Here is a 21,806-nt window from a genome sequence, read left to right as displayed (position 1 = left end):
TCTAGTGCATAATCTGGAATTGCCATGAAATGAAGAATAGGAAAACATTCAGCAGTACCCTCAAGTCAGGGCAAAACAAAAATAGGGTTTTTTTTTGTTTGTTTATTTGGTTTTTAGACTGAGGCTGTTCCATAAATCTATAGGAAAGCAAATTGGCAGTATGCTTCAGCTCCTCTCACAACCCAAAAAAATGAATAAGAGAAACCTGAAACTCACAAGATTGACACCATCGGGAAGGGCAATATCATGAGATCAGTGCAGCTGAAAGACTTCAACTCAAAACAAATTTATAGTTCCAAGTACCTTCCATTAAATCAGCCATTATGTTAATAATCATAAGAAAAAAATCAGGTAGAATTTTACATACAATTATTTAACCTGAGGAAACAAATCAACAGCCTAATCAGTTGAAGAAATGATATTTACTTCACACCTGTTCCTTGCAAATTTTAGACCGAAATGTAGCAAGAACATCTGCCAGATCAGAATATTTTCAGAGTTTTGTTCACAGTATTTAGGATCATGTCTATGCTAAGTAGTATTGAAAGGCAGTAGAAGACAGCTTAGAGAGTGAAGTGAAACAAGGCACAAGAACAAGGGATAATTAGCAGACTCTGATCAGAAGTATGTTTTTGAGGTAGATGTGTAGATGGATTATTACAACTCTCCTCTTCTTTGTGGGGCTGGAAATAGAGAGCACAGAACACCCTCCTGTTCATCACAACTTCGGTGTTTAGCCTATATTAACATTTAAAAATATGCTTTGATTTGCTGTTGTTGCTTGACTGCATATTCGACAAGCTCAAAGTTCAGCCAACACGTAAGTAACACAATGTATAGCCAAAAAAAACAGGCTATAGCCCTATTAAAACAGTGCCAGTTTTAAATCTTATTAAAGAGAAAAATAATACAAACTGATCTAGCAAAAAAAAAAAAAATCAGTAAACCTCAGTTTGTTGTAAGACCTAATTGTACTGTCTCAATTGCAACATCACAGGGCTCAGCAGCTGTGCTGGAAACTGTCATCAATTAAAATGAAAGAGCTGTCTTCTCAATTGCTTTAGATCTAAATCCTTTTTACCAGAAAAGATTTTTATAGCTCAATAACATGCTCATGTCTAGTTGATACTCCTCAAAAGGAAGCAAGATTCATCATCACAACTGAGACTTTACTTGCCTAAGTGCAGCATAGTACCCTTTCAGCTAGCTGTATGACTAAGTCCTTTTGGTGCGCTGAAAGCTCCCCTTCATGCACAAATGCAGTCTCGTGAAAACCATGCAATTATTGACCAAACTCCTGTCCAGCTATCCAAGATTAAAAAGTGAGAAAGAATGACTCCTCATTACCCCGATGTTCCAGTTTATTTCACACACTATGATATAGTACAGTAAGAGTTTTGAGGTTTTCATGTTTCTATCTTTTCCTACCATACTATTTTTGACATTTTCACAGTCCAAGTTGGAGACACATCTGGGGGATGTTTCAGTTCTTTCATGAAAGGATTATGCGGGTTGGAAAGGAATTGAATCTGGACTCATTTTCTGGGCCAGTGTATACAGAGCATGGCAGAACCTCCTGCCTATCGCAAAGTCATTCTTCAAGAATGGATACTGCACCTCCTCTCACCAGGGTACAACCAGACTTGAGAGCACGAGTGGACTGCTACAGTCCAAGCACAGGTTCTTCAGACTTACCACTGCCTGTTTCCTAGGAGCTACATCTAAATAGCTCATCCCTCAGCCTAATGTACTTTTTGGCCCCAGTCACCTTACTGAAGAGCGCAGTATATGAAGACAGATGCTAAACTCTAGGCTATGAACTGGATCTTTGAGGCTGAATGCCTATTTGTTTTCCTTTAAATGAATCTGGGTCTGAGATGTAATCTACTTTCTTCAGAGAAAGAGAGAAGCATGACAGTAAGACTTCTGCTCCATATGAGGCTTGAGTGGCCTCCTTTCACTCAAAAATCAAGAGCATTAGAGAGCTAATGCAGAGGTATCAAAAAGCTGAGCACAATTACAAAACCAGTAAGAGTGATTTGCAACATGGCATTCAGAGTAATTAGGAGCTGAAGCATCCATTAGCAATCAGAAAATGGACAAATTGGTTTGTACCTACATAGGCTAAAAATGTTACCATTTCAATATTACCATCTAGCTTTTTTTTCCTCCTACCCTCATTCCCAATGAAGACTTCTCCCTCTATTCTCCCAACTGTGGGAGTGCTAATTTGTTAAGAGAGGTCCAATGTTGTCATACTTCTACAAGACCTCTAATACCTCTTTATTAGAGGTATTATTAATACCTCTTGAGCGATTCTTCATGTGAGGCCAATGCTCTCATTTAGCCCCAAATCAACTCATATAAAGGTAACTGCATCTGGAATCCATTTCAGTCTTGATCTAGGTGATATCTGCCAATTTTTTTTAAAGAACAGCAGAATTTGTAGAGCTATTTCACCTTGCTTGGTTCACACTGATTTCATGGTTTCTGGATTTCAAGTACAAGTACTTAGGATTTTACAACACCATACATCACATGAATGGTGCTAGCAAGTCAGACATTACATCTTCCCTTGTTATTTGTGCTCTAGCACTTAAAGTTTCTTGATCTCTTCCATTTAGCTGGACTAATAGATATGGCTTATGCATTAGCAGGGTGTCATGGTTTTGGTTTTTGCTTATTTGATTTTCAATATTCCACATCAAAACATCGTGTACTGGAATCAAAGTGTTAATGCCCTAATTCTACGTACCTATCCCTATACATTACGTAAGTCACGGGATCTGACCCTTCCGGGGGGGGACGGTCTCTTACTGCCTGGCAGTGGGTGCTGGAGGGTTTTTTCCTAGCCGTTCCAAGCTTTTTCAGGTTTGACTCGGTCTCGGGAACTCTCTCTCATATCTTATTTGATTTATTAGTCTCAATTTCAATTAGATTGTATTATATTGTATTATTTTGTATTCCGATATCATAGTTAGTAAAATAAGTTTACCTCCATAGATTGTTGCCGCTGTTTTTTTTTCCTTTTCCCCCTTCCTTCCCATTTTTGGGCCCAGGTGGGGGGTGAGGAGGGCAGGGGCCTACTGCCCCCTGTCACGGGCATAAACTGATCTAGTTAATTCCGTGACACAGGGTTAGCTCCCTACCACAGCATTCAGGCTGTGAATTCTCATGGATGGGGAATATCACACTGTCAGAATCAGACCACTTCAAGTAGTTAAGAAATAGCAGATAGAGCAAATCAGAAGTCTTTGCCTTTTTTGGAACTTTTAAATGTCACAGTAACCACAGTTTCAGGATAAGTTTTTGAAAGATGCGTAAATAACCAATGGAAATTATTTCCTTTCAAGTAAGACCAGCCAGCAATACTCCCACAGCAGCCATAATCCACCTGAAATCAGACTAGCAGTATATGAGTTCACCACTGAAAACAAGATGAGCTTTTCCACCTGATTTGCAAGTCAATAATGCTTTCCATCCAGAATATTCACACTCTTTTCACTTCCTTCCCCAGTCACAACTCTCACTGAAATCTAGAAACGCTAGAGCAGTACAGAGCAGAGCTTTTTTGTATTTTTATTACCTTCTTTTTTAAATTACCTGAATTGTATTCTAAAGAGGGATAGAAAAGCCAGGAACACCCATTTTGCAAGGTGTAGCAATTGGGCAGATCGGTACAGTGGGAATAGTACAACAACAAACATGCGATAACAGATCAGCACAACAGAAAAGTACCGTAAAGGAAGAAGATTACTCATCCGTATCAAAAGATACCAGGTTTGCAGGGGAAAGCTTCACCAAGGAGGGACCCCCAGAAAGAGATCCTTCCCCAGCAGCAGTCAGCCCTTAAATGAGGTCTAAGAGAGGTGCAGCCAGGCCCCACCACTCCTGGTCACACAGCTGAATTGCCTTCATCTGTGCTCCCAGGGCTGACTGGGTCCTTTCCCCAGGTGCTCCATCAGTGGTTCAGGCCGTGACTCAACAGTTACCATATACCAGCACTCCGGAGGTTTTTGAAAAATTTTGCATTTAAATCTGACAAACTCTAAAATCCTTTCCTCCTTGTTAGCAGAATTGTGTTGTCTTATTCCTATTTTCTGAGTAGCATGCTGTACAAGCTTTTAGATCTGTAAAGCTGTTTTTGTTCTGCAGGTTATATGCAAATTCCTCCTCCTATTGTCTCAAACCCCTTGTAGGAGAAACCGCTTGTGTTATGATTGCTTATTATTCTGCTCAAATCCTATATAAGAAAGAAAAGCATGCATTTACTCTGATTGCTGTGGGTTCTTCTTAAATAATAGTTTCTAGCATGACTGCACTAAACAAACAAAATCAGCAGATAAAGTTAGCTACTGAACGACTGGATGGAGAGAATGTTTGAAAGGGAGCAAGAGCGCAGAGCGGCACAGGAGTGATCTGCGAGCAGTGAAGGAGGTGGAATGCCGGTAGATGGCACTCGAATCATCGGCATAACGCTGGGCGTGGGGGGTCCCTGAAACCTGTACATTGAAGCAGTTGTCTGCGAGCTGAGAGCACAGATCTTAGCAGCTAAACAGATTTGTGAGACTGCAATATTTAACAGTGTCTGAATTGCTATGCCTCAGTAAGCAGAACTGCTGGGGTGCGGAAGACACGGAGAGGTGCAGGTGGAAACTCCTGGTTGCAGAGAGAGGACGCTGTCTGGAGGTGGCTGGTTCAGCCATAGCGATCCACCCACTGGCACACAACAAAGGTAGATACATCTTCCATTGCAATTTAAGCATCTCTCACTGTCTGCTTTCCATCTCATTCCAGAACCAACCTCAAAACCATGGGTGCATGCAGATGTGGGAGGAATACAGAGCCTGGCTTTGCAACAGGTTTTAAACAAGACTATGCGAGCAGGCTAAATAAGGCAACACTACCTCTTCTCTCAACAAGAGACAAGTCACAGTAGCTCTCAGTTTCTGCAGTTTCAAAAATTAAGGGACTCCCTCCACCCTAATCTCCTTATTCATAGGAGCTAGAGAGGTCCAATTTGATCTAGTCCCTAAACTTGGAACCATTGAAAACAAAAACATGTATGCTTCTATGCAAGGGGCTACAGTGCAAGCATAGATCTCTGTGCAAGTACTGTTAATATTTGCCTGAACTTTGTTCTCTCCTTCCTGCCTGTAGGGTTCACAGAATGTCTTCAGAAATAAAAGGAAACAGACTATCAAAAACAAGTTGCTTAGTGCCTTCTAGAGTATGCATACTTTTTCTATATGCAAGTATCCAGAACATAGAAACTAAGCCATTAATCCTTAATGAAACATCTTTTAAAATAATCCATCTCTTCCCTAGCAGTGAATATTACAGCTGCTCACAGTTACTGAGACTGAGCCTTTTTTTCTCCAGAGCAAATGCTCTTGAACTGAGCTCAGGTGGATCTACAAGAATCGTGAATATTGAGGCACTAAGGGATTTGGAAAGAACCAAAAAGAGGCAGGAGCAAGATGCTGAATCTAAGACTTCTTCAGGTTTTTATGCTGACAGCACCACAATCCAGATTGCTTCATGCTCTTACGTGTGCACATTAAAAACTGAAACAAATAATAAACACTATTTTGTTGATTAAAAAAAAAAAGCTTTTTTTAAATTTTCATGTAGACAGTTCCAGTGCTGCTCCTTATAGTACTGCACACACAACCATTTAGCATCTGCTGCTCCATCTATCCCTTTGAATAGAAACTTGCTTTTGCTTTTTTCCCCCCATGTCTAATCTCATATGAAGACTGAGCTGATAGAGATTAATCTCTGAAAGGCTCAGGTCATGGACAGCACTTTTTTTTGCTACCACAGCTCCAAACAGAGCTGGAAAGCAGGTACAACAGGCGCAGCTCCAGGGAGTGGTGTGGGAGGGACGCTGAAGAGGAGGAGCGTGAGGAAACCAGGCTGCCACTGCTTTACCATTGCTTCATCCTCAGCCCTCCTGGCACAGACTTATCCTCTGTCACAAGATCTCCTCCATCAGCAGCTACCAAACCTCTTAGATGAGACCAGTTCCTCAGAACCCTTTGTCTGACTTCCTGGAAGATACAGAATCTGGAAGAATCATCTGAAGAAAATTGCTTCCCAAAGCAAAGGCACAGGGCATTGGAAAACCCAAGCATTCAGCCTCTGGCCACCATTAACAAACACTGATCTTCTCCACAGCGGTCAGGGCTGCAGCAACTGCTCCCTGGTCTCTAAGCAGCCTAGATCTATGGAGGAGGAGGAAGACAACTTTGTGCTTTTCTTTGGGGCCAACACCAGCAAGTGCAGCCTCGAGACTTACCAAAAAGGAGAACCACCGTGCTGGTCGGGGGCTGCCAAGGGAGGTCCTGAGGTGGTGATCGTACCAGTGCTTTTTGGTTTGATTTTTCTCCTGGGAATGGTGGGGAACACACTGGTGTTTGTTGTTTTGGGTCGTCTCCGGCCTGGGGGACGCCCATCACGCAGTGCCACCAACATCTTCATCCTGAACTTGAGCATTGCAGACTTTTCCTTTTTACTCTTCTGTGTCCCCTTCCAGGCCACTATCTACTCCCTGCCAGAATGGATCTTTGGTGCCTTCTTTTGCAAGTGGGTTCACTACCTGGCCATGGCAACAATGCTGGTCAGCATCTTTACTCTGGTGGCCATGTCTGTGGACAGATACATCGCTGTGGTTCACGCCAAGCGTTCGTCCAGCATCCGCAGCAAGCGCAACGCTGCCCTCGGCGTGGGTGTCATCTGGTTGCTGTCTCTACTCATTGCCATCCCTGTGGCCCAGCACCAGGCCCTTATGAGCGGTCATCAACAAGCACCCAACAGCTCCTTCTGCTGGGAGAATTGGGCAGAGGGCTCAACAGCCAAGCAGACGTACAAGGTTATGATCCTGCTAGTAGGATACCTCCTGCCTCTGGTGCTCATCACCTGCTGCTACGCCAAGGTGGGTAAGAGGGATGAGAGCAACATTCAAAGAGAGGAAAGGATCGTTTCCAGCCTTTTGCTGGCTTGGATTCATACATGCAAACTACTCAGCCAACAAATCCAATAGATGCAATTTAATTATACTCCCTGCTAGGACAGGATGCTTCTCTGGTGTTGGGGGGATATGACAGATGTTGTAGAATAGAGCAGAATCACCATCTCACAAAGAGGACTGAAAAACATTTCTGCTCAGGTACAAAGTGAGGAACTGCTACAAGCTCAGCTGACACCCAAATTTGTTAAAAACTTTTGCTGTTTTTTGCAGTTTTTAGTTTGTCCTCTCAATAAAAATTGATTACTCCTAGGAAGAAAAGAAAATTATAGAGGAAGCAACCATGCAGAAAGTTACAGAAATAGTATCAGAGAAAATCATTTCTGCAATTTCTTCATTTTACTGGACATGAAGTCCCAACTTTGTGTCTTGCAAAGACTCATAAAGACATTTTAGGATTTAAGTCTTATTCAGCAAGGCATTTCTTTCTCACTTCTTGTGGATTGTTACTGATTTTTTGTCTCCCCTGATTGATCTTTAGAATGTCTGAGACCTATGAGTCATGCTAGACTTCCAGAATAATTTTTCTGTGACTTTTTAATTTATCTTTTATTGTGCAGCAGCTTGTGACTGCCAGGGAGTGGACTTCCTTATCTCTAGTCAGTTGCAGGTCAGCTCTCCTGAAAAAAAAGTTGTCTTGGGATTTTAATTCATGCCTGTTTAATCAAAAGTTATGATGCTTTCAAGGCTGTTTATTTTAATATCATCAGTGCTATGAAAAGGAGAAGGCACTTAGGTTTAAGCTGAAGATATCTGCCTCTCAGGCCTTGGCTGTCAAAACAAGAAAATGCCACTAGTTTATAAATTCTGTCACTGTGACTCCAGTTGTTTTTCCCCTCACTGCCCTTGGTGAGCACAGCAGCAAATGAAAAGTAAGGTGCATTTAACAGAGGCTTTATTTTGTCCATTAACTGCTTTAGAAAACTCAATCTTTTACCTCCAAAAGCTGAAGTATAAATGTTGTCAGGTCATGGTTGTGCTATAACCAGGTGCATAAAGATTGATTTAAATGTCATTAACTGAGATTTTCCTGACAGTGCTCTAACATTTCTTATGACGCTCTCCGAAAGGGGAACCCATGCAACTGCTCCATTTGTCAGTGTTGCACTCAGGAGTGGCAAGGCAGTCATACCAGAGTACAGTGCTGGTAGCCTGGTCTCTGCCTTTATTTGTAAACAGCCTAGAGTGTAAATGTAGATGATTTAAGCACAGTCTAAAATTTCAAATCCATGTCAAGATTCCTGTTAATTTCAGCACACAGCCAGTTGAGCTCTTACATAATGCTGAGCTACATCTTCTGAAAGCTTAGCATTTTCACCTTCAAGAAACAAGCTTTGAAAAGAAAATCGGAGACTGCTTAAAATTAAGTCTGAAAGCATCACATTCAACTCTGAAGTCACACTAGAGCAATTCTTTTAATTTATAGCGCTTGTGTATGAAGTTCAAATACTAATATATATTGTTCAATTTGCTATTCAATTTATTGTTCCTTCTTTCAAGGTTTTGTATCATCTCCACACAAAAGTAAAGAATATTTCTAAGAAGTCAGAAAGATCAAAGAAGAAGGTAAATATCTTTGATTTAATTTGTACACTAATGTAATTAATGTCATACACTAATGTCATGTTTTTAAAATAACTAGTATCCTTTTCAAGCTCCATTCAATTACAGATGTCATCCATGTCTTTCAGCTGAAGTTCAGATTCATGTTGTCAGTTTGTTGTATCATTATAGACAGCACAAAATGAGGCCATTATCGAATTGCTCTATTGATTTCCACATACATGCCTGCTGGACTGTCTTTGATTTTTTGTGCTATAATAGAAGTCCTACAAATACAGTATTTTTACACTGACAGACAGAAAGATACTCAGACTATAAGATGATCTAGGTATTTGAGTACACTTCAGTAAGCTAAAAGGAAAGGACCCTGAAAATGAAGTACCTCAGTTTTGCAGCTGTTTGCATTGCAGTTCTTTAATGTTTACAATTAGTATTTGGTGGATTTAGACCTTGGTTGGCACTTTGACCCCTTTGTGAGGCAAACATCAGGGTTATTCCATTCAAGCTGTATGAAATATGCAGAATTGTAAGAATTTACCAAGGAAAATACTAAAGATGGAATTTTTTCACTAAGGATCTTTGAGTGGATAAGCCATAATTAATAACAGTTTTCAGATAACAAAGCTCACCACTACAGTGATGCAACATGAGATTTATAGGACATGAAAAGGAAAAACTCTATTTCACTCAGAAATGTTAAAATCATTGTGTGTGCGGTGATAAGAAAAACTGTAGGTTATCTGCCTGGTCAAAGGCAAGTTGTAATGAGGCACTATCACTAGGTGCTGGTAGGACAATCAGGTCACAGTTTCTGCCTGCAGCACAGCAACCATACAACCCAAGTGATCACTGAGCATGCCACCAACTAGATGTGACAAGCAGAAGAGATGACTGGGAAATGTTTTGATTTGCCAGCCCAGCAGCTACCATGACAAAAGGCAGAAAAGATCTGTTGATGATTGTATTTCAAAAATAACAAATGAAGTGATAAAAAAAAAAATGTGGTTCTTTCACATAGAATAATTTCATGACTTCACAAGTTTACCCAGTTGCTTTAGGTGTAAAAAATCTCCAACAAATCCCTAAACACTTTGTATGGTTTAGACTTCACTCCTGTTCCTTCCTTGCCTGTATATTTATGTCCCAATACAAGTTTATTTCATATATTTGAAAAGAATGCTACCAAAAGTCAAAGATTACTAGTGTCATCTTCCTGCAAAGCACTGAAATTACAAAATATTTTTTCTTAAATGACATTCATTTCTTCAAACACATATTTCTGCATTGTTTCCACATTTGACCTGTAGAGTTAAATGGAAAACAGTTCCACAATTTCTCCAACTGTTGGTTTCCTGATTAGACACAACGGAGAGGACTAATCTTAAAATATACCTTTCACTGCCTTCTCAAATATGTCAATGATAGAGCACTTTCTCTCCCTCCTGTTAAGTACTTCCCTAGTCATAGTTCTGGAATGCCTAGAAGCTATTGTTAATTCTGGCACTTAGACCTTGTTAAACTGTTGATCCAAAGATTAAAAAAAATAAAAATAAAAATCAGACATCACACCACATACATGCAAACTATCTTTCAAAATTTGTCTCCTTCCAGCATTTTCTGTTCAGAAATCTGCTTTTCATCTAGCTTTTTTTTTTGCAGACCAAACAGAATCTTTGGCATCCCTAATGCAATTACTTTTTGTTCCAACTACTTCTCTTAGCACTTTATAAGGCATCCTTCTTGCACAGTGTGCAGACTAACTCTGTTCCCATGTGTGCTATCAGAATACCCTTGAAACACATTGAATGTCAATCATTTAAAGCAGATCTTCCTAAGAACACTTCACATTAGATCCTAATAGGAAATTCATATGTACATGTCAGTTCTGTTAAATTAGCTTCCTTCATATGTATCTAATTGGTCTATTAAGGACAAGTAGTTGCACTTGGTTTTAATTCCTAAGCTTCATCAGAGTTTAAATGAACAGCTTTTGCTTATTCTGCTAAGAGGTTTGACAAGTGAATCTTGTTCCACGTTTGGAAAATTAATTTAGCCTATAAAAACATCTAACTTTATGAAATATGTGTTCAATTTCAGTGGATAGAACCTTACCACCTTGGATCCATCAAAACCAAGTGTAACATGAGGTGATAAAGTTACTTGATTCTTATCTGTTATTTTAGCCTGCATTTGATCGCACTGACAGAAAAAAATCACATACTGATATTAAAAAAAAGAATTCAGTCTGGATCTATGACCATTCTTACTTCATTCCTACAAATTGAAGAAAACAGGATAACTGAGCTGATATCCTCCTTCCACCTCTAAGAGAAGGGTTTTAGTGTATGGCCTGTTTGTGTTGCTTTTGTTTGTTTTGAACAGATAAGCAGCGAATTTTGTAAACAGCTATTCATACATATTTCCTTACCTTTATCTATGCTGTTTATGCAAGTAAAGGTCTCAAAAAAAAAAAAAAAAAAAAAAAAATCAAATTGCAAACTTACAACCTTCTTGAACAAGAGTTTCTAGTGAAATGTTGTCTGCATTACCACTACAAGCAAATTGTTCTGCCATGAGCTCCCATGGGTTTGCCATTCAGAATCCCAGAAAATTTCTTTGCGCTATATGGACTCCTCAAGATAGAGTAAGTTCAAATAAAACACAGTTTAGAAATAAACTGCATGCCATAGAGTTTAGGGAAGGGACTTCTCATGGACAGCATTCCAGAGGCTAGCTGAAAACACACTGCTATTATAGTACATTATAAGGTCATTTCAAAACAAACAAAAAGCCTTATGATTGGGTAAGATTATTTATTTTTAAACAGCTTGTTTCTGGATCTAAAGCATTTGGTAACCTCGTTGGAGTTTTACTATTCTTATTCTATCCCACTCCAAATAATAACGTAACATTGGTAATACACAGAAACGACCTCATCCTATTTCACAGTTTAAGCCACTGAACAAAGAAACTGATGAATGCAGTAGGGAAGCATTATAGGGACAAATCAAATTTAAGCCACTTGAATGGTTAGAAAGGAGAGCATATTTGATCTGCTATAGGTACATCCTCTGAATCTCAAATCAACATGTGAAAGATAAGGCCAGTATTTACAGAACATGTGAGAGAGACTGCTAGATGCAAATCTAGGGACATTTCTAAAACCATGATCACATGGCCAAGTGAACAATTCCAGTGTAGTAGTAGTATATGCCCGACTTTCTTAGTTGCAAAGCTGCAACAAAGAAGGCAACATAAAATTGTATTTAGTTCCATCTGAGCACATGGATTATAGTATACAATCCATCAACCTCATCCTTTAAAGATCAGACCGTAACTTCAATTAAAAAAAAATAAACTTAATGAAATACGCGGGAAATTTTTTTATTCTAAGAAGTCATTTCCTTGTGTCTTCCATCAACTTCTTCTGCAGTTTTGAGGCACAGCATGATTTCCTGTGTCTGCCCTGCAGCAGTGCTCTCAGCCTTCCCCTGAGACCTACCCAGAGTGTGCTATCAACACACACAGCAGAAAAGCACCAGCAGCCTAGAGACAGAGCAGAGCTGCACAGGCAGACATACACACATACTGTCAGACAGTTGAATAAAAGAACAAAACTCAGTTAAAAAGATTGGTTTTTAGCAACCTGGCCAAGTAAAAGAAGCTCTGACATATACACCTGAAATAGGATGGCATTGCCACCTAATTTCTCATCAAGGGATCCTTGTCAAAAAGTTCCTTTGAAAACTAGCTTATGAAGCCTCTTCTCTAAATGCTAAGCTCCATTTCAGCAGTACCATATCTCCCAGATAAAATCACTAGGAGACGTACCTGGGGTTCCAGCAGATTTCATTCTGTATCTCACATTCAAAGACATTTTTCTTTCTCTTCAATTATTTCCTATCTTTCTACCATTGTCCCATTTGCCAGAGTATTGTACTAAAAGTTTACATTATTTGAGGATATGTGGGAGCTGGGAGGACAGACAGGAAGGCCCTGTTTTCTTAGGCCAACATACTAGTAGGAAATGTTTACATACATACATGCATGACTTTAAAAATTACAAGCACGTTTGGTCTGAGTGAGCTCAGTTTATGAATAACCAAGAGAGCTCAGACAGTCTGCCCACCCTTCCTACCCTCAAGCCAAAAGTCAGCATTCAAAAAATTGCTGGAAATAAGAAGTCTGCCTTTAATATAACCTCAGGTTCTATTAAAATTCTATAAAATCCTCCAGGTACATCTGTCACAAAGGAATTAAAAACATTTGTGCTTAGGTTGCAATTTGTAAGCTCTTAAGTTACAATGTGCTAATTGTTCAAACTACTGCAGGTTTGTTTTTTTTTTCAATTTATGCACATTTGAAGCTGTAAGAATTTAATATGCTCGAAGGTTGATGCATTCTGAATTCATACATCATTATCAAGAGATTGACCTTTAATTCATATTCCAACCTTGCACTTTTTTTTATATAGGCTTATCAGCTACATGTCAATGTTGGACCAGCTCAATTTGATGTGCTTTTCCATTTATATGTAACGTTTGTACAGATCAGGGGATAAATCCAGTAATCCAGTAACTTCTGCAAGTTGGTGCTGAAATTCTGCGTACTGAACTAAGCCAGACTGTGCATGCAAAAAATGCATGAATGCCAGCTTCCATATTTAACCTCTTGCTAGCTGAACATGCTCACCAACCTTACAGCTGAGATCGTGAGATGCTACAGGATTCCCCTTTGCAGTTTTGGATAATCATTTACTGAGGCAGGCCAGCAAATTATGTACTAAGAAATCCTGTGCACTTCTCAATCACAAAATATATTTCAGATCTGCTACTTTGTTGTGTATTATGCATGGTAAAACTACAATTTATCTCCAAGGAAAGTTAACACTGAAAAAGTGTTTCCTAATAGCCCAGCCCTAGGAACTCTGAACATACATTTGCAATAAATCAGATGTTTTAATAATGGAAATGAATGCAAAGCAAGGTTTATTCTGATCATGAACTGGCCCTGTGGTGCCTTACTGGCCTCTGAAGCACACCAGGGTTCCTAAATGTTTACTTGGCTTTGTCCTGTACATCTTTAAAGAACAAACAAGTTGCAAACTGAACAACCTGTTTTTTTTTTTTTTCAAGTTTAAAAAGGGTTTTAGGGTTACAAATTTCACAGCTATTTTGAAAGAGCCCTTATAAAGAAGGAAGAGTTGTGGAATTTTTAGAGGTAACAGTGGTGAAAGGTTCCAAATAACAGACCAATTGAAACATCTGAATCTAAAAAATAAGTACAGTTCCTCCCTATTATTTTAGCTACAATAGGAAGATGAAAAGGTGAGAAAACACATCCTTGTTTGTTCTATATTCTTTTCCTACTAATTCCTAACATATCCCCCCTTAACATTTTCTTCTTACTGGTGTTTGAGAACAAGGCTAATGTGTTTACAAAGTACACAAAGATCATGCTCCAAAATTATACTAGTCAATTTAAAGCACAACTTCCTTTATGAAGCTAAGATTGTTTTCTTTCTCAACTTGTATACTCATAATCCTACATTTACCTACATATAAAGTTCACTGCTCCCAGAGCTACGTGAGCACAAATACACAGAGCTGATTTGGGATGCTCCCTGGAGCAGCTCTTTTTGAAAGTCAAATTACAGTTTGAGGTAAGACATTCATAAATTCTTCAAGGTATTTTGGTCAAGAACTGCTTTCTTGTATGCTGAATCCTTTATTTGATTACTGTTCACACAGCCAGAGGGTTTTCATATAGTCTTAACGATTACAATGTTTGAGGTTTAAGCACAACCAATTCTAAGTACATCAAAGTAGCATGGAAAATCCTGGGATCAATTCAATAACAGCAAAACAATACTAATCAGAAGTGAAATCCTACAGGTTGTCTTGCTAATAAGAACCTAGAGTAGCAGAAATAGAGAGCTTCATTGCCAATTAGTAGATAATGGAATATCATAATGCTCATAAGCATTTATGAATACAAAGTGAGCCAGTATTAACAGCATCAGAGGAGATCAGTAGCAAAATCTCAGAATCAGAGATGTGCAGGGAGCAGTCAGCCCAGAGTGATCAAGCTTAGACGGGAAATGAAGAGTTCACCTCTCAGCTTGCTATGCAAATAGCCAAGATGGACAGATTCAATGAATCAAAGTTCATTTTCAATCCCTCCTCTTCTTGGTAGCTAACTGCCATTTCTGATTGCAAGAAACAAAGAACAGAACAATGGAGAAAAAAACCAAGAACATTTTCACTGCAGTTTAAGACCAATTTGGATCAGTTACACTAGAGAGTAATAAAAGAAAGACCAGAGGGCAGTGAGAAGTGCTTTATAATCAAGTAACAGATGAGTTTTCTCTGAAGCGGAATCTTCTACCCAACATTTAAGCTCCTTAAAAACAGATACAGACTTTTTTGAAACATCTGTTTTGAAGCATTATGTGCTTATCACTAAGCCATAAGCACATTTCTGTAGTTCAAGTTGTGCTTTGGATCCTTCCTGGTGTTCAAACTCCTTGGAAAGTAAGGCTTACAAATGGATCAGTGGGATTCAGATTTGTGAACACGGAAGAAAAGAACCTGACATGAGGAAAAGAGGAAACTTGACAGTTTTCAGTTCTGCACATTGGCTTAAAGAGGGACTGGATTCTGAGCAAAGAAATGTCTGAATCATTTCTGTCTTCAGAAAACAGAGTATGCTGGAGTTGAGGGCGAAGTTGGTATGTACCTCCAGCAATACAGTAATAAACTGTGCTGAGCCACATATCCTTTCTGGGCACCGATGCAGTGCACTGTCTAAAAGCAGAAGCTTAGAGCACTGTGGATCACTACATTTTTTGCAGAACACCCACCACAGTAGATTTACAACATGTAGCCAAAACTGACATTTGGTAGCTTACCCAAATCAAACATGAGGTGATCGAAACTTGTACCAACTGTCTCTAAAACATTAGGGAAAAGGAGATGTAAGTTAGAGACAACATAACAGGAGAAAAGAATTAATCAGAGAAAACACATAACTTTGTATCAGAAGTCAAAAGTACTGGCCTCCATACAGAGGCTGAGGAAGTATGGCATGGTGTGAAGAATCAGCCCCAGCTAGTATAAAGCTGCCTTTGGACTCACAGCAGTACATCATTAATTGAAACTAGTTTTGGTGAGCAAGGGGAAAGAAGACCCCAAGTATGGAACAAGTTCATTATATACACTGTCCTCCCACACAGCAGTTAAAAAAAAAAAAAAGGATGAGTCAGTTGTTAATGAGAAAGTGCAGAAGAACAGGCATAGGTTTCTTTGTGCTTCTTCCTTCATAACCATGGAATGGGGAGAAAAAAAACCTCCATCATATACTAGAAACAGCACAGTCCCACTAACAAATTCAGGTTTCCTGCAAGCAAGAACATACTGTCCAATAAAAGCCTCACTGAATGTTCTTTCCCATTTCTGTGTGGCTGAGGTACATAATACAAATGGATAGTCTAATCAGCTCTGAAAAAATCTGTCTAAACTAGATCAGGAACGTGACAGGCCCTCTCTCCAAAGTCTCTGCTTTTAGACTGCTCTATCCACTGCATATTTTAATCTCAACACAGTTTGTTAATCTAATGCATCGTGTAGTTACACAAAATATAACAAGCCCATGGAATATTTGAAGCATTTGATTCATTACAGTGCAATCTTAATTTTGCCCTTGACAAGTTGAAGCATCTTCATTATGATTTCATCAAGAATAACAGCTCCAAAGCCACAGTTAAATGCTAAAGAGTTCATCACCCTGCAGAATGAGCCATCTCCCTCAAAAAAAGGTTTTTAAACATGTTTCCCATTGCTTTTTGAAGGGCAGAGGACAGACAAAAGCAAGACATAGCTTGTTCAGGACTGAGGAAAATAAAAAATCAAAGGGAAAACAAAGAAAAGCAGAAAAAGCTATAAATGAGATTCAAATCATAAGTCACTTGGGTTGGAAGGGACCTTAAAGATCACCTATAAAAATAGCAGAAGAATGAGGGGAGATGGAAACCCAAAGAAAAATTTTGTTTATTTAATAAAACATATTTATGATTTCCCCTGTTCTCTACTTCCCAGCCTGCTACTGATCCTCTGTGTAGCTTAGTACACTTCCTTTGTTCTTTAGCTCCGAATGAACTGCAAGGTTGTTTTGTGAAGCTTGAAAGTAAGTTTGAAATATTACTAAGCAACAGTTAAATAATTCAATATTGGCCAATGCACATGCCTAATATGGACCAATGAAACTTCAGAAATGAATCATAAGGTTAACATGGGCACAGCTAGACCAGCAGTAATCCATTAACAGTGCAAATTATCTCAACTCACTGAACAAACTCAAACAGTACAGAAGTTATTTGTATCAGTCTTCTGCAGCTGTTTACAGTCAGTATTAACACTATTTTTAGCTAGTGTCATGTTAAAAGTAAAACAACACATTGTTTTAGTTCCCTCTCTTAACCATATACTCCATAACTCGAAAAAGAAAAAAAAAAAAAGATGAAAATTCAATTTCCAAAACATGTTCCTTAAGTCATGAATTATGTATATAATTGCTCTACTATTGTCTGTATTTACATTTGCAAAATCCTAAATAGTTGGATCTCATAAATAGCTTTGTGCTAATGCATAGCAACCGCAGCTTCATTTTTAACAACTAGCCCTATGCTGAATGCATGGTTTGTCATTTCACAGTAAGCAGAAAAAATAATCTAGATTGATAGCCCCTATTCAAAAGAATTTTTCAGTGCTTGTAACCTCCTAATTCAAGCAGAGGGATGCTATCGAAGATAGTCTTGGTAACAAGCCTAAGCTACTTATCATTGATACAGGGTAAAAAAAGTAGCATCATTATTGCTGGTGAGAATTAAGAGTGCTACAAGTCATTAATAATTTCATTAGCACCCATCATACCACAGTAGGCAAGCTAGACCCAACAAGACCACTTCTTCTGTGTCTTTCAGTTCCATCAACTCCCAATCATACCAGCACCTTATTAAGGACAGCTTCTGGTACCCCATGTGGTCATTTTTAAGAGTTTGCTAGCAGAGGTTGTTTATTCACATAGGAAAATGCTTTGTCACCCTATATGTCAGATAGCATTATGGTATGTGAACTAAGGAAGCACCTGAGATATGCTAGGAGTAAGATGAACATAAAGGCCTTTCAAAATGAACACAAGCCTACTTGATGCATTTGTTTTACTTAAATCTCTCTCCTCCCTGTATTTTTTTAAATTTATTTTCTCTAATCTGCACAAAAATCTTGATCTGATGAAATAACATCTTCCTAGACTTTAACAAATTTAATTGACTTGTTAATGCAATTAGAAACAAGTGAAGATAGCACTGCTGTCTCTTGTCCAAACACATTTTTCTGTTTCAATGATCACCTGTTTTTATTGCAGGAGATCATTGCTGCAGGCCCTATGTAAACACAACAAAGATATTGTCCAATACAGAGAACATCCCCACATCTCATCATGCAGTTGACTTTTCTGCAGGGTTAAACAAACAGGAGAAAAAAACAGTTCCCAACTGGGCTTCACCCACATTACTACTGTTAGAGTAAGCAGAATGTGCTTAAAACATATTAGCATGATTCATTCACATATAAAGCCAGAATGAATATATGTTATAAGCAGTAATTATAATTGTAGCACACCCACACATTCTTCAGATTTTAATGCAGGTTTCAGAAAGGTCAGCACAATACAAAAGTCCTGAGCTAACTCTATTTGACTAGATCAAGTAAGTTCTAGCAATAGGTTTAATGAAGAAATGAACCTGAACACATGAGCATAGTAGTTTCTGAGAAATGCACGGTTGTTTTTTGTTTGTTTGTGTTTTAAAAATGAAGTTGACCCCAAAGGATTTTGAAACTTCAAGAGCATCATGGGGCTGTTACTAAAGTGAAACAGAAGAATCTGAAAGACTAGTGGATTTCCTGAAATTTTGCCTTGTATCTTCGACCTCTTGCAAAAAGCTAGTTTATAAACATTTAACACTTGTTTATAAATATTTCTGCAGTGGCTCCCATAAGTTCTTATGTATGGGACTGCAGTCACTTTTTACGACCAGTGACTTTACACAACAATACCTAAGTACCTTACCTACATTCTTCTTGAAAAGAAATACCATCTTACTCTTCCCTGGAGCATGCTGTTGTGTTTCCTCCATTGCTGTCATCACCTCCAGAATATGATCTTCATAGTTGGTCTGCAATACAGAAGCCCCCTGTCAGTCTACATACATTCATGTACACTATACCTCATTTACTGATACAAGGAAGAAAGAAAAAGCCCTCACTGAAGTAAACTCCAGATGAGTGAAGTTTTATTGCATTTTTATTGAAACACCACCAACAAGGGAAATACTGCAAATGCTCTGAGAATCAAATAGTCTTGTAAGACACCAGAGAAATCATCGAAGATGTAATCGCTTTGGAAATCTACCTTCAGTTTTCTTGCTCAATTAATTCCCTTGTTTTCCTCATATTATCCTTTATACAGCACTAAGCATGAAGACTTAGAAAAATAAGCTGCAGTTTCTATCTCACCAGAAACATAAAGAGTATCAAGGGAGGAGTAAATGACTCTTGAAACATTTTCTCATTTTAATGGGAATCTAAAAATCTTCTTCCTCAGCTCAACTCTACTCAGCCGCTTTAGTCACCAGTGAAATACTGCCAAGGTGATTTGCTTATTTTGGCAAGTCATACCAACTGTGAGTGCTGACGAAAAGTTGGAGCACATACAGAGGATTTTCAGCAGCTTTTTTATTTGACAAATTGCAAGTCAGGGATAGATTCGCTTTCCCCTGAAAAGCTTAGGTGCTTTGTTGTTGGATAAACATAACTCTGACTCTTTATAACCTCTGTTTATACATTCTAGCATAACAGGTAAGGTGACAGAGTGCTACAGTAATTTAAAATGACATTTGAAAACCTGCAGGTGTTTCTCCAGCAAACAACTGCTAGATGCAGTCTCTATAACCAGTGATTAAATGAGTTTTTTGTTCACTAGGAAATTATCTCTGTTCTAAGGAAGTAATTGCTTGCTGTTTGCTTGAAATTATGGAAGGGAGTTACTGACCGAAGCATTGACCTAGACTACCAAGATTGTAATCCTTAAGCTGAAATGAAGGCCTCATTTTTCTTTTTCTTTTTTTCCTGCTACTTATACGACAACTCACATTTTCCTTAGGAGAAAGATAATACCTGCACATTCACAAATTGTTACATTTATCCAAGTGGCAAAATAGAAGTGATAACCTCTAAAGCATGCATTTTGCTGAGAATCAGTAAGGAGGAGAAAAAAGTTACCTGATAAACTTCTATTACAATGTGCCAAGGACGGATCGAATAGGTTACAGAAAAACAAAAGCAAACAAAAACCCTTATCTTCTGATACCATCATTATTTCTGAAAAAAGATAGAAGTGGCCCTGCAAAAATAGTAGGAAGGACTCTCTGGGGCCCCAAGTCAGTAATATCTGAGCTTTGCTCATGCATTCCCTGCCTGTACTACATGTAGAAAGTGAGATAAAAACAACACTCTGAGGCTGCTTAAACTTGAGAAGCGGGGTCGTGACCACATAGAACCCCCACTACAGAAAGGAAGCTACAGCCAGTTACAACTTGCTTCTACTAGTACCTTTGTCATAAAAGAAATCTTTAACAACTTCTTTCTGTACTTTTTTTTTCCTCAGAAGTAATTTTTAATGTCAGACAGACTCTAAACTGTACTGGGTCAAGCAGTTTTTGTTCTAGAAAGGAAAAAAACTTCTCAATAAATGCTGATTGTCATGCATCCTGCAGGTCCTCTCAAAATAAGTTTTACAGCAACATTCAGAGGACAAGAGATTTTACCTACATTGATGGGGATCTCTTTTTTGGAGTTAGCAGACAGATTTAGGTCCCAGTCCCAAAACACTGACACCCTGGTCTTTGCCTCCAACCCTTGCTCCATCTGGGTTCCCCATGGCCAAAGATTCAATCCCCAAATTACCGTTTCCTCTCAATAAGTGGAATGAAACCCTAAGAAACAGCCTGTTAAGTATCACACAAAAATAATTCCAGCAGCTCACAACACCTTCCTTTTCTCCAGGCTGCCTCTCATCGTACCCTTCCCACTCTGGCAGCCAAGCCCATCAGATGACTTCACCACCTTGCTCAGCCCTCCTGAGGCACTGACCTCCTTCCTCTTCCCCAGCCACATCTGTTAGGGGTCATCACAGCTGTGGCCAACATCTTAAGCTATTACCTAAGCTAAAACAAGGAAATTCTGTTTTTCCAGGGAAGAAGGTTGGTTTTCAGCACTCTTTCTCTTACAGTCATAGTTTGCTCACCTAGCAGCAGTGTTGCCTGTATCATGTGGCCTTCACTGTGGAGGTCAAACTCATATCACAGACTTATTAAAGCACTGTAACCATTTAATACCTGATCTCATCTTTTTCAGACAGCACAGACAGTGCTTCTTGTGGTTGCTGTGTTCCTGCTCTCCTGGCTGCCGCACCACATCATCACAATGTGGGCAGAGTTTGGGCACTTTCCCCTCAACAACATCTCCTTCACTTTCCGCATCATCTCCCATTGCTTGGCCTATGGGAACTCCTGCATCAACCCCATCATTTACGCTTTTCTCTCAGAGAACTTCCGCAAGGCCTGTCAGCAGGCCTTCAACTGCAAGTGCTTCCTGCAGCCAGACCCCACTGAGAAGCTGGTCAGAATACGCATGGAGAACTTCTCTACCACACACTCAACCACTAATGTGTAAGCGGGGCTCAGAAATACCTTTCAGGAGAAGAGAGAAGGGTGGTGTCTGACAGAACAGCTACACAGGGGCATTTTAGGTACCTTGCTGCTAGGCACCATCAGAAGTGTCTGAATGCCCTTGTGGTTCCCCTAAGAGGAAACAGCTGTAGTTATGCCCATAAAGGATAAGATGTGTTTAAACAGAAGGTATAATTACAGACAGACATGAAATGAGCGACTTAACAATTCTGTGCGTGGGCTCTTATTAGGATATGAGCAATGAGAGACACGACATTTACTGAGGGCGCTGAGAAGCAGTTTCATAACCTAGCTAATATATCAATGAATGTATCCGTTCCTTAAACAATCGTATTACCATATGTGAGCTATGTATGTTTTTAGCAGTGATGGAATCTATAAATCTCCTGGAAGTCTTTGCCATAG

General features: G+C 39.1%; 2 protein-coding genes across 3 annotated transcripts in view; one reads left to right on the top strand and one right to left on the bottom strand.

Moving 5' to 3' along the window:
* LOC116243646 (dipeptidase 2-like) overlaps positions 1-21,806 on the bottom strand; it is a 47,330-nt gene that overhangs the window by 25,310 nt on the left and 214 nt on the right. The window contains exons 1-2 of one of the 2 annotated variants that reach the window (XM_090149878.1): positions 21,048-21,249; positions 18,722-18,827 (exon numbers count right to left, since the gene is read on the bottom strand). The gene's annotated coding sequence lies outside the window, so the exon portion shown is untranslated. Of the gene's footprint in view, positions 1-18,721; positions 18,828-21,047; positions 21,250-21,806 lie in introns of those variants that run through there. The other variant, XM_090149877.1, reaches the window with a different exon arrangement.
* On the top strand, positions 5,722-21,806 carry LOC116243628 (galanin receptor type 1-like). Its single transcript, XM_031614938.2, has 3 exons — positions 5,722-6,937; positions 8,531-8,596; positions 21,067-21,806. The coding sequence occupies exons 1-3, from the start codon at positions 6,230-6,232 to the stop codon at positions 21,382-21,384; spliced, it is 1,092 nt and encodes a 363-aa protein (XP_031470798.2). The 5' UTR covers positions 5,722-6,229; the 3' UTR covers positions 21,385-21,806.

The sequence above is a fragment of the Phasianus colchicus genome, chromosome 13, assembly GCF_987193195.1.
Source record: "Phasianus colchicus chromosome 13, bPhaCol1.hap1.1, whole genome shotgun sequence".
Classification (NCBI taxonomy): Eukaryota; Metazoa; Chordata; class Aves; order Galliformes; family Phasianidae; genus Phasianus; species Phasianus colchicus.
The sequence above is the reverse complement of the archived record's forward strand: the minus strand, read 5'-3'. Positions and strand labels throughout refer to the sequence as shown.